Genomic DNA, 14,324 nt, shown 5'->3' on the forward strand with positions numbered 1-14,324 from the left:
TCTGGATGTGTGGCGGTCCTCCACAGTGCGGTTTTCAAGGAGCTTTCTTCCGCGTACTACAACACTGTGGAATGAGCTTCCTTGTGCGGTGTTTCCGGAACGATACGACATGGGTACCTTCAAAAAAAGCGCGTACACCTTCCTCAAAGGCCAGCAACGCTCTTGTGATTTCTCTGGTGTTGCAAGAGAATGTGGGCGGCGGTGATCACTTTACACCAGGAGCTCGCTTGTCCTCCTATTCCATAAAAAAATACTCTCCTGTCAAAACTATTGCTATTAAAAAGGGGCACGTGGAGACTACTTCTAGTGTCATCTAACCCCTTGTTTACACCAAGAAACATGTCATAAACTTGTTTTATACAAAACTTGCAGAATACTTGCCAAAATATAATTATGTGTGTTAAGCATGTATTACAAGAAAAAGTTAAAGTTTAAGATTCGAAATGACATTGTCTGCCTGTCTTTTGAGTGGATAATTGAGCTAGACTCAATTGAATTAGAGCAATTTATTGTTGTGTCTGTTTATAGACCACCCTATGCTAACTTTGAACTTTTTGAGAAAGTTATTTATGAAGTTTTATTCAAAGCCACAAAATCAAAAAAAAACTACTTGTTTGTGGAGACTTTAATATAAATATTTTAGAAAATAGCACCTTAAGTATTAAATTATTAAATCTATTTAACTTATCGAATATGTTCATGGAACCCACAAGAATAACTTCTACTAGTGCCACATGTATTGGTAATATTTTTACAAATGTGAGGGCTACTAGTAAAAACATAATTAGTAAATTAGATTTGGACCACTGTGGTCAGTTAATTCAGTTTGAATCTTTAAAACCCAATATAACTAAACACAAAATAACTTTTGTGCCAGTTACATCAGATGACATAGAAAGAGTGAGGGCCACCTTTGTTAGAGACCTCCCATTTTTACATAATAAACTGGCATTGTACTTTCGAATGTCTTTGAGAAATTGCTTAGAAGTACTTCCAACTCCAGAAACGTACGAAGAGAGTGGCTCAGGTGGATCGTCAAGAGGCGGCAAAACTACTTTTCCATTGGATCAACACATCCCGGTTGTTTCTTTGCGAAATTTCAATGCATTACAGTGCAAGCAGACATTGTCCATTTCACCGATTACTACATTGAGGTGCGCGCTGTAGTTGAAGTCACTTTCAAAATTGAAAGCAGCCAACTTCAAACTGTTTCGTTCTCTTAATCGAGCAGCTCGCAAGCGATTGTTTCACCTCCGTGCATCACGCTCTTCGGATGAATCCGCTGCCCTTGAAGTGGAGCTCTGTTACACTGTTGCTGCAAATGCGACTCGCGCTGTTCATTTGATTCCACAGCTCTCGATCGGAGGTTTCTGAACGGTTTTCTTCAAGACGACTTTCGCGTTGATCCAATGTCTCATTTGTTCTTTTTCTCTTTACTTGTATGCATTTTCGAGTAGACCTCCCAATTGATTGTTTTTTCAGTCGCATTTTTCTACATTCGTACCGGTAAGGATTTAAAATCCATTGGCTTGAATTTGAGGGGGAGGGGTCCCCTTTACCCTCTCCAGCACTCCCAGGGTGAGGAAACTTTTAGTTTCAGATTTAGATTTTTTTATATCATAACCTCAAAATATTCAAAAATTAATAAATAACATTTAAATGACACAATTTCGTTAGTTTTATTAATTTCTTAAACTCGGTATATTAAAGGTGGTGGATATCAAAAGAAAGTAATTTCTTTGACCTGCATGGAATAATAATCAAATCAAAATCACTTTGATTTTGATTTGATTACCCTAAAGGATGGCACTTTTGATTACTGTAAGTAAAAATACACTGGCCTGCAAATGTAAGTATCACACTTTTCAAATTAATTTTCTTTCTTAACTATAGAAGGTAGTGATTTAAGATTAAAAACGTTTTGTTGCAAATTTTATAGGCTTTAATTCTTAGAAACTAAAATTATACATAAGTAACATTTTTAATTTAAAAAAGATAAAACAATTAAAATAGACATTTTTAGTTTAGTTTTAAAAAAATTCAACTAAAACGTATTACATGTTATTTAATTTTTAATAACTGGTATTGCCTCCTTGAGCTCTGATTACAGCTTCGAGCCAGTTTGGCATACTGAACACTAGGTTTCGGAGACGATGTTGGGGAATATTCTCCCATTCTTCTACCAGGGCCTGCTTTAGTGCCCTGAGGGTAGTAGGTGGTGGTCTGCGATTTCTGACTAGCCTCCCAAGCTCATCCCAGGCGTGTTCAATCGGGTTGAGATCAGGACTTCTTGATGGCCAAGCCATCACGCTGATACCGACCTCCTGAATATACTCTTGTACGATATGAGCCGTGTGTGGCCGGGCATTATCATGCATCAGCATCGATCCATCACCCATATTTGCAAAATACGGCCCTGCATACTCATTGAGAATCTCTTGAGCATATCTTTGCCCAGTGAGGGTGCCATTTTCTATGGCTACTAGCTCTGTGCGACCTTCTGAAGATATGCCAGCCCATACATGTACACTGCCTCCATCGTATTGGACTCTTTCTGAGATGCAGGCTTGAAGGTATCGCTCACCAGGTCACCTGTAAACACTTCGCCTTCCATCAGAAGTGTAAAGGGAGAATCGAGACTCATCTGCAAACAAAATTCTTGACAAGAATGGTCATCCCACTGCATGTGTTCACGGGCGAATCGCAGTCTCGCTACTCGATGCTGTCTCTCGAGTTTTGGGCCACTCGCTGGTCTTCGGGGTTTCAAATTTGCTTCAGCAAGTCTTCTTCTCACTGTACTGTCACTAATGTAGTCCCTCCGGGTCTGAAGTAGCTGTTGCTGGACTTCAACTGCATTTTGGTGGCGATTTCTTAACACAGTGGAAATAATATAACGATCTTCTCGGGCACTGGTACACCTGGGTCTGCCATTACAAGGTCTCCTCAGATGGTGTCCAGTCTCTTCGTACCTTCGCTTTACCTTCTGGACCGTTAGTACCGTCACACCCACCATTCTTGCAGTGCGACGCATACTGATGCCTAGTTCCAGAAAAGCCATGATCCTAGCACATTCTTCAACTGAAAGAGGCATGATAAATAAATGTTATGTGCTTTTTAGCATAAATTTTTAAAACAAGACCCATCGATCTTGAAAAAAATTTAAAACAGAAAGAAAAATGTGAATGGTAAAATTGTAATTCGGAAACGTCCACTTTGAAAAAGGAATGGTTTTGTTTTTGAAGTTTTTTTTTCAGCCAATTCTTAAAAGAAGGTTACCGACTATAAAGTTTTTATGTATAAAAATAAAATTCTCTTTGGAGTCCTTTTTATTTCGAAGGTATATCTTGTGAACTTAAAACGTTATCCCAATTTTAAAAGTGTGATACTTACTTTTGAAGGCCAGTGTATAATATTAATATATAATATTAATTACAAGTTTGAGCAGAATTGTCAAATTGTAAGTAGAGGTATTTGGTGTGTAATTTATTGTCTTTATTTGAATAAATTTTAGTTTCATCGTTTTTAATTTATTCCTCCACGATGTCCACAATGACTCTTTCACGTGTTGATTTAAAAAGTCTTTGCTAGAGGTATTTGGTGAGTATTGCATAATATGTAGAATAGGATTCTTTTATTTTTGTTTGCTTGAGTTCTCGTAACAGGTTTCGTCATGCTCGCTTAAATGTCACTGCTTGTGGCGTCGGCATGGGACGGGTTGTCCCCATATATATATATATATATTTATTTATAATCGCTTATAAAATGCTCGCAGAATACCTTTATTTATTTATGGTGTGTGAGGATGATGCAGCTACTGTACTCAATAACTTTGTATTATTTTACATTTACTTTTTTGACTTACTCGTGTAAGGCATTGACTATTTGACGTTTGAGTATGTTTGTTGCATCATTTTACATATTATATTGTAATTGAAATGATTTGTAAATCGATGGAAATGTATATCTTGATATAAAAGTGTGGCAACGAGTTTCTTGCTACTTCTTCTCATCAGCTCTTCTTATTACCGCAGTAGCGGTAGATTCAATAAGAAAAATATTTTTTAGCTTCATTTCCGTGACCTACATGAATAAAGTGATTTTGATTTGATTTGATTTGATATAGGTCTGAGACATGTTTGATCCAGTCTGATATATTGACAGCGTTCACAAGAACATAAAACATGCATGTTTTTAACAAGTATTGTTAATTTTATAGAAGTTTATTTATAATACATATTTTAAACAAGTTTTATACTCTATCCATGCTTGTTGGATGTTTTAAGCATTTACCAAACAAACCCGTGTTTTTTTTAAAAGATGAAAAGAAGAAGATAAGTGGAGTGGTCAAAGAAACAAATTTTATTAGCAATATTTATCTCGGCTTACATTAAGACACTCTTTCAATATTTTTATAATCGTTTCGCAGGCATCAGTAATGCATTGATTACTTCTTGCCTTTGATATCCGATGCAAATACTATAAAGATGAATATGAATCACCAATAGCTAGAAATCTCAAACAAACAGTCAGCAAAAAAAGCGCGTACACCTTCCCTAAGGGCTGGCAACGCTCCTGTGATTCCTCTGGCGTTTCAAGAGAATATGTGCGGCGGTGATCAGGTGACCCGTACGCTCGTTTGTCCTCCTTTTGCTTAAAATTATCGTGGGAGTGATGGCATGTCAAATATGCGTGCTTATAAATGTATGGTGCAATTTTTTGAAGCAAATTCTCCAAATTTACAGGTGTGATTCTAACAAAATTTCTGAATCCACTTCTGTCTTCTATTCTTAAGCCATTCAACGATATGTCCGTTCTTGGTGTCATGGCTAATTCATTGTCTTTATTTGAATAAATTTTAGTTTCATCGTTTTTAATTTTTCCTCCACGATGTCCACAATGACTCTTTCGCGTGTTGATTGAAAAAGTCTTGCTTACCAGGTCATAAAATAAAAAAATACTCAAATTTCAAAATCAGCTGTGGTACTGTCACGTCAGTTTGCCTGTTGAGAACTGAGTACTGAGTAATCTAAATTCTAAACAAAAAATATTATTGTTTTTATCATTAACATAACGAGAGTTTTTCTTGTAATCGAGTATATTGAAGAATGATTTAATTAATCTTCTTTTATTATATTTTGGTTTAAGCTGATGGTCTTGTTACCAATGCTCTAAATAAATAAATCTAACTATATTAATAATTATATGTGTATCATTTTACATATTATTTTTATCCTACATTTAAAAGTTCAGCAATGAATGAAATTGATGATAAGTTTTACTACGTATATAGCTCAGCTCTTGATCACAAAGTTGAAATAAAAATGTAAGTTTGTTGTATATGGCAAGATGTTTTTTGTTAAATAAGTTTTTAATTTTTCTCACTTTCACCGTTATTGCAGAGGAACACTTGAAGGTAAAAGAGCAAAGCCTGAATATGATAAACTTTTATCAGATCCAATGCTCAAATTTTCCGGATTATATCAAGATGGTTGTTCAGACTTATATGTTACCTGCCAAGTACTGTGTGATGGAGTGCCACTCGCTCTTCCAGTGACCACCTCCTACAAGGCTTTCAGCAATAGATGGAAGTAAGTTTGCTGATTTTTCTAGGCCCTAATTATTGTTTTCCTATTCTAAATATTAACACTAGATACATCAACAACAAATTACCCATATTTAATTTTTTGCATGCATGGATGATAGGCACCTGCAATATCAGAGGTCATAGTGAGGTGTTGCTTCCCCTTGAGCTGATAGTTTGCACTTATGCTCTCTGTCTCTTGTCACTTATTAGTGACATATATATTTATAGGACTATTATACTATTGTATATCTTGGTATATTTGTTATGTCTTGTCATAGTCCTACACTATTCCTTCTGCCTGTCAAATATAATTATTATGGATGCCAGAAACAGGTTCTGCCAATGATGGTACTGGAGATACAGGGAAATAGATAGGGTCATTATCAAACAGTACTAGAAAAAATTCTGATATGAACTGTGGTATGAACTTCCTTACACAGTGTTTCCAACACAATAAGACATGGGCACCACCTAGAAGACACTTCTGTGATTCCTCTGGTGGTGCAAGAAAGTGTGTTGGTGACAAATACTAATCACATGACCCATATGGTTATTTGGTCTGCTAAAAATGTATGTTTATAATTAATATGTTTGGGTGCGGGACATTATTATGGGACAAGACGAGCAGGATGTTTAGCTGATGGTAATTGATACACCCTGCTCATTACAATTGTAGTGCCCCTCGGGATTCTTGAAAAGCCCAAGAATTCTGAGTGGCACTACAATTGTGCTCGTCACCTTGAGACATAAGATGTTAAGTCTCATTTGCCCAGTAATTTCACTAACTATGGCCCCCTTCAGACCAAAACACAGTTATTTTTACACATTACTGCTTCACGGCAGAAATAGGCGCCATTGTGGGACACATAATCTAGTCGGCATCCTGTGCAAAAGAGCCGGTGATTCCATTATCATGACAAAACTCTGTTTTTAATCTTATTGTATTTGGTGATAGACATAGTGTATGTAAAATCATGAATAATTCTACAGTTGGAACGAATGGATCACACTTCCAGTCTGCTACAGTGATCTTCCTCGCAATGCAATACTCGCCATGTCCATCTATGACTGTGCAGGACCCGGTAAGGTGATGGTGGTGGGAGGCACCACTATATCACTGTTTGGTAAACATGGCATGTTGCGACAGGTAAGCATATATTTATAATTAATAGTACTTTGTTCATCAAGGGGAGTAATGTTAGCAGTTACTGTGAGAATAGTGCATAGTGCTTTATGATTTGCATAAAATTAAAATAAAAAAGGAAATGTCATTATAATTAAGATAAATTCATGTATAAGAGCTTTATGCAATGTCAGTCCTCTAGAATCATGTAGACCATTATTCAAAAAGCACAGTCTGTTAACGCTTACTGGTCTATATATATTAGAAATTTGTATGTTCATTAAAAACATGGTGAACTTTTTAAACCAGCAAAAGACTATTCCATATTAGGATTAAGAGATCCAACTCGCCTTCTGATGCCATACTGTAGAACAGCGCTTCATCAAAATAATGCAAATGTTATGTGTATTAGGGTCTTTAACCACCTTCCAAAGAATATTATAGAGATGCCTAAAACATTAATGCATAAAAAATTTAAATTATGGCTAATAGATAAATGCTTTTATAGTTTAAAAGAATTCTTTAGTCACAAAAAAATTGTATTTATATGTAATTTTTGAGAGGTACCTACAAACAAATGTTTATTTTATATTATATTATTGAATTAAAGCTATGTAATGTGTATTAATGATGTATAAATATAAAAATTACAATATTGACAATCAAACATTTGTATGCAGATATATTGGCGAATTGTGCTGTACACTAATTAATTGTTAACAACTATGTTACCACGATTCATACAAATAAATCATTTCATTTCATTTCATAACAATTATAAGGCACAGGGCTTCGAATTTTTTATAAAGACTAGAACTAAGCTCAACTGCTATCACATAAATTGTACCTGGCTATTAAAATTTCGGAACAAATATACAAGAGCCTAACCGTAAGTAAGAGAAGAGCACATTTGAAATTGATTTCCATGTTTGTTTTTACCTATTCTCTAACTTTTCTACCCGCATATTAAAAAAGAGGATATGGATATTGTCAGTTCAATAAAAAGCAATTTCTGGAAGGAAGGATATTGGATTGAAATGATTTTTATTGTTTGTGAGGCAAAGTTGTTAAGAGTAATTTTAATGTTAGTACTTGTATTATTTTAATTTGAAATTTATATTAATTATCATATTATATATTCATGGAATCACATACATTTTAAAGAATTTTTTTATTTATTTGAAACTTTCAGTATTTCAACTTTAAATTCATTTTCTTGTGCGTTATAAATATGGTTATTTTTAAATACGAGGTAAAATAATTGTTTCAATAATTATATATTAATATGGCAACATTTATTATAATTACCTTTAGAAGTACTATAGATTTTTTTTTCTGTTGGTAAATATTTAGAATTTAATAAAAACATAGATACTATTAGTTAAAACTAAAAAGCTAAAACCGTAGTTACTAAAATGTTCTCATTAGTTACTAAAGGTGATAGTCCTTTGCATAGGACTATTTAGGACACTTTTTTCGTTTACTTAAGCCTACTCTAGTCACAGTCTGTAAAGTCATCGACAAAATACTTACTTTTTTGATGATCGCCAAAGTTTCAAGTCTCTTTACAAGTTCCATCAGTGTTAATTGCAATTTGCTATTTCACATGTCTCGGCCTTAATAACTATGATTGTTTGGTCCTTTTAAAGGGGCGGCCGGGCTTACGAGGTTATAAATAAGTGGAGGTTATCAATTTATAATTAACATTAAAATATACTTATGTCTGTGTTTCCTTCTGTCTGTAAGAAATGGTCTCTGCTGTGACCAGATGATGGATGTTTCTCATCCAGGAATGGCCCCTGCCATAAGGCAGGGGCCATTCCTGGATGGTATAAACCAATGTTTATTATTCGTAAGTTTTGTATAAGACGCTTTTACGGTGAAGGAAAACATAATGAGGAATCCTGCACACACTTACAAATATATTCCATGGTTGTGTCGAGTTGGCCAACTCACACTTGGCTCATGTTAAGGATGTTTTGACAGTTTAATACCTAGACCACAATAGAGACGTGGAACCTTCTTAAAGACGAAGTTAATACACAAATAAAATTTGAAAAACAAAATTTTGTGAATGATGCGGGACTCGAACCCACGACCTCAAACGGCGTTCCGTGCCAGAGCTCTTACCAACTGAGCTAACCGTTCAAGTGACGTATCATCTTAAAATCTTGTATGCTTTGTTCAACTCTCAGGTTGTGGCTTCATCTACAGGATCTACTTTACAGTTGATAACCTGTTCAACCCCAATATTTGCATATTTAATTGACTTGAGATGTGGCTCTTGTAAATTTAAGCAATTAGTTATGTTTTTAAAGTGATAACGCTCACTTCTGTGATTAATACACAAATAGAATTTGAAAAACAAAATTGTATGAACGATGCGGGACTCTAACTAATTTACGAGGTTAATAATACGAATTACTATTTATTTATGTACTTTGAACATTTAAAAAAAATATGTCATTATTACTGTGTATAAATTACTCTGGTAAATTTTGTGTATGAATTACTCTGGTAAATTTTGCTCTCTGCAAGGAGCACTATCACTCAGAAGTGACAGTGCTCCTTTATTTAGTAGGAATTCTTAACATTTGCTGAGCTTCAAAAAGTGTGGCAGAAGTAAAATTAATGCGGTAAAAATTACACCTTTGAATTGTTTGTGTGGAGTTAGATAGATTAAGAAACAGTGATATAAGAGATTAAAGTAGAGTATTAGATGAGGTGAGGTGGTAGTTCATCATTTCAGCCGGAAGACGTCCAATGCTGGATATAGGCTTCCCCGAAAGATCGCCATGACGATCGGTCCTGCGCTGCCCTCATTCAACCTACTCCGGCGATCTTAACTAGATCGTCGGTCCATCTTGTGGGGGGTCTACCAACACTACGCCTTCCGGTACATGGTAGACCATTTGGTCTCCACCAATTAAAAGACATGAGATAAACAGTTTTCGGAATTTATTGAAGTAGGCGTTACTCATGAGACTCATGCCAGAGTTTGGCGAGTCTAGATGCCTCGTGTAGAGGCGAAACACGTGTCGAATTGTCTTAAGACAAATGTTGACGGAATTAACACTAAAGAAAACTCAAAACATTTACGGCCTTACAAATAAACTTGGTTTAAAGTTATAACTAAGGATAAACAAAGAACGTGCAAAATGTTTACATTATCGTTGACAACACTGTCAATACAATGATAATTCTGAAGTTGTCCGAATGACAAGCAGCCTTGCCAAAAACGCGGGAAACGTTATACGTCAGAATAAACCAATGGTAAGCGAATTGTCTATTTGTAAACATTTTACATATTCTTGGTTTATGATTAGTTATAACTTTATGCCAATTCTATTTGTAAGGCCGTTAGTGTTCAGAATGTTCGCTTCTAGGCTTACATGTAATTACTCGTTATCCCTTTTTTATGAGCGTAGAAGTACAAGCATAGGAGAGTCGTAAACACAATCATTGTACATATAATATAGAGGAAGACTATGTTTCTTTATGTATGTAATCCGAAACGGCTGAACCATTTTCATATTTTTTATAACAGCTAGAGTTATTTGCTAAAGTTTTACAACAGGCGTCACCTTCTCTTTTGAGAATAGTAGTCTGTTGTAGGAGCTAGGTCGTATATTTTTGCAGTATCTATGCATTTTGACGCAATCGCAGCGTTTATTTTGTATTTGATTGTGTTATTAATAGATTATATGCTAGAAAAAATGCGCAAAATATGCAAGTAGAATAGCTAAAATATGCACGAAAATCCACAAAAAATGCCAAACTATGCATACAATTAAACAGGAAAAAATAAAAAGTCATTTATTTAAATATTTTTATTTTATTTTATGAAGGCTTGTACTGACAATCGTATTTGTGAAAAAAACTATTACAAGATACCTACTTCGGTTACAATGAAATTTAAGATTTACCTTTAAAAATGTGTACTACTAAGTACTGTTCTAAATGTTCTGTAGACAAATTGTGTCTGCGTTTGCTTGATAAATCTTTGTAACCGGAAAAGGAGCGTTCTACGTCTACTGAGGTACTATGAAAAGCATCGAACGATGAGCGAGGTCGAGCGTAAATATGCATAGTTATTTTTTTTTCTAGAATATGCAACTACCGCTGAAAAGGTACGCATATAATCCGGTCTATAATTATAAAAGTTATGCACTACTCGACTTAGTTTTGTACTGTAGTTGTGTTTGTTTTGAGAAGTATGATACAGTGTTAATAATTATTAATTTATTAACAGATGTTGTAAGCCACAGGTGAGGCGGCCTTGACATTTTCTAAAATTTCAAGTTCATTATGCTGATTCAGAACATAAATCCGAGAAACTTGCATTTTTGGCAAATATATTTTTGTCTAAAATTTATTAAATATATTGATATTGTTATGGCATAGCATGGCCTAGTTTGTAACTAGGTAGTGGGTAGGTGAGCCGCCCATACCGTCGCGGTTACAAATCTTCGATTATATCCTAAGTTACGATTACTGATATGTAAAAAAAATATAAGTGAAATAAATATTCTGATGTACCTACCTGTAGGTACGTCTTCTCATCAGAGGTATATATCACGTGCTTGGAAGGAATGAAATTCACAGGAAATAAAAAAAAACATACGATTACATAGCTTGTATCAATTTCTAAGGAGGCACGGAAAAAGCCATCATATTAACATTAAATATGTACAACTAGTGGGAGGCTCTTTTGCACAGGATGCCGGCTAGATTATGGGTACCACAACGGCGCCTATTTCTGCCGTGAAGCAGTAATGTGTAAGCATTACTGTGTTTCGGTCTGAAGGGCGCCGTAGCTAGTGAAATTACTGGACAAGTGAGACTTAACATCTTATGTATCAAAGTGACGAGCGCAGTTGTAGTGCCGCTCCGAATTGTTGGTGTTTTATAGAATCCTGAGCGGCACTGAATGGTAATGGGCAGGGCAGGGTATCAATTACCATCCGCTGAACGTCCTGCTCGTCTCGTCCCTTATTATCATAAAAAAAACTTCCACTTGACAGTATAACGGATGACCACCGGATCTTTATTAAGATAATTTCACGTGGGGTGAGAAGATTGTTAAGCCACTATAGTCAAATAATTTTAGAAGATCTGAAGGGTGCCCCTTCAGATCCTCACCCCACGTGAAATAAGCTTAATGAAGATCCGGTGGTCATAATGCTATGTGGTCATCCGTTCTACTGTCAAGTGGAAGTGGACGATTTGGTGACAATGATTTTATTTTATTTTATTAAGAAAACCAACAGCATATTACAGATTAGATAAATAACTAATAATATTTTACAATAATAATGCCAATAACAGGTTTCCCTTATATTATATTATATTAAATTACGGTTTCCGAAAAATTACAACATGGTGCGATACCTACTAAACAAAAATGAGATTTATCTTGAAATTATATAGGTCGTTTCATTACATAAAAAAAACTGTTACTAAATATATACATAAAAGGTTATACATAAATATGTATACTATATGTGGTAAAATAAATAAACATATTAATATATTATATGATGATACTTAATATATGTATACAAATACTCGATTTGAAGTTTTATAATCATGGGCAGCTCATAGATACATCATCAGATCTATTATTTAAGCATAATAGGAACAATCTGGGCGAATTTCGGGAAATGAAAATTTGATACGGTCCATATAGGCCTTTACTCCTTTTTTTAAAGTCGGTTGAAAGTACACGTCTTGATCGCAGATTACGTCTTATTTGATCTCATATAACGATCGTCTGCGTCATTTTCAAATCCTATCATTAAAATCCTGCCGTATATACTAAGATATGATTTTTCTGTACCAAATAATTAACAGTAAAAAAACTACGTTTCAAAAACCGACTTCAAAAACTGAAAAGTATCAAACAATTAAAAATTTAATTTAAGACACCTTTACCTTTAATATTAATGAAATACTATTATTTATATGTGCTACCTATTGATAGGGTTTAAGTCGGTGCCAAGTCCTAAACAAAATAAAACTTAAAATATTATAAACAGCTTACTTATTGTAATTGTTAAGGTTGTCTGGCCACGCGTGTCTGTCCGCTTGGGTTGTTTTGTTCTAGACGAAGCTATCTTTACTTACACACACTAACATTTGGCTTGGCACCGACTACGAAGCTATCAATATGTAGCACATACTATTCATATTATTTTATTAATATTAAAGGTAAAGGTGTATTAAATTAAATTTTTAGTTATTTGATACTTTTCAGTTTTTGAAGTCGGTTTTTTAAACGTAGGTAGTTTTTTTTTACTTTTTAGTGTCATTTTATAATTATAGTATATAAAAAAACCTGAAAGAAAACTCCTAAAAAAGCCGTAGATACACAAAAAACAATTATATCATCGAGGTAAAATGAAAACTACTGGGCCAAACTACACTGGCCTGGAAAAGTAAGTATCACACTTTTCAAATTAATTTTTTTTCTTAACTATAGAAGGTAGAGATTTAAGATTAAAAACGTTTTGTTGCAAATTTTATAGGCTTTAATTCTTAGAAACTAAAATTATACATTAGTAACATTTTTAACTTAAAAAAGATAAAACAATGAAAATAGACATTTTTAGTTTAGTGTAAAAAATTCAACTAAAATGTATTACATGTTATTTAATTTTTAATAACTGGTATTGCCTCCTCGAGCTCTGATTACAGCTTCGAGCCGGTTTGGCATACTGAACACTAGGTTTCGGAGCCGATGTTGGGGAATATTGTTCTACCAGGGCCTGCTTTAGTGCCCTGAGGGTAGTAGGTACATGTACACTGCCTCCACCGTACTGGACTCTTTCTGAGATGCAGGCTTGAAGGTATCGCTCACCAGGTCGCCTGTAAACACTTCGCCTTCCATCAGAAGTGTAAAGGGAGAATCGAGACTCATCTGCAAACAAAATTCTTGACCATTCTTCTTCATCCCACTACATGTGTTCACGGGCGTATCGCAGTCTCGCTACTCGATGCTGTCTCTCGAGTTTTGGGTAACTCGCTGGTCTTCGGGGTTTCAAATTTGCTTCAGCAAGTCTTCTTCTCACTGTACTGTCACTAATGTAGTCCCTCCGGGTCTGAAGTAGCTGTTGCTGGACTTCAACTGCATTTTGGTGGCGATTTCTTAACACAGTGGAAATAATATAACGATCTTCTCTCTCAGATGGTGTCCAGTCTCTTCGTACCTTCGCTTTACCTTCTGGACCGTTCGTACCGTCACACCCACCATTCTTGCAGTGCGATGCATACTGATGCCTAGTTCCAGAAAAGCCATGATCCTAGCACATTCTTCAACTGAAAGAGGCATGATAAATAAATGTTATGTGCTTTTTAGCATAAATTTTTGAAACAAGACCCATTGATCTTGAAAAAAATTTAAAACAGAAAGAAAAATGTGAATGGTAAAATTGTAATTCGGAAACGTCCACTTTGAAAAACGAATGGTTTTGTTTTTGAAGTTTTTTTTCAGCCAATTCTTAAAAAAAGGTTACCGACTATAAAGTTTTTATGTACAAAATTAAATTTTCTTTGGAGTCCTTTTTATTTCGAAAGTATATCTTGTGAACTTAAAACGTTATACCAATTTTAAAAGTG

At 34.8% G+C, this 14,324-nt stretch overlaps 1 protein-coding gene across 2 annotated transcripts in view; it reads left to right on the top strand.

Moving 5' to 3' along the window:
* Positions 1 to 5,021: 5,021 nt before the first annotated feature.
* Positions 5,022 to 14,324, top strand: part of LOC126965278 (phosphatidylinositol 3-kinase catalytic subunit type 3) — a 49,686-nt gene continuing 40,383 nt past the window's right edge. Inside the window, exons 1-3 of one of the 2 annotated variants that reach the window (XM_050808784.1) lie at positions 5,022 to 5,323; positions 5,400 to 5,588; positions 6,575 to 6,731. In XM_050808784.1, coding sequence (XP_050664741.1) covers positions 5,253 to 5,323; positions 5,400 to 5,588; positions 6,575 to 6,731 — 417 coding nt within the window. In that variant the 5' untranslated portion in view covers positions 5,022 to 5,252. The remainder of the gene's footprint in view (positions 5,324 to 5,399; positions 5,589 to 6,574; positions 6,732 to 14,324) is intronic. The other variant, XM_050808782.1, reaches the window with a different exon arrangement.

Source organism: Leptidea sinapis, chromosome 7 (genome assembly GCF_905404315.1).
Source record: "Leptidea sinapis chromosome 7, ilLepSina1.1, whole genome shotgun sequence".
In the NCBI taxonomy this organism is placed as follows: domain Eukaryota; kingdom Metazoa; phylum Arthropoda; class Insecta; order Lepidoptera; family Pieridae; genus Leptidea; species Leptidea sinapis.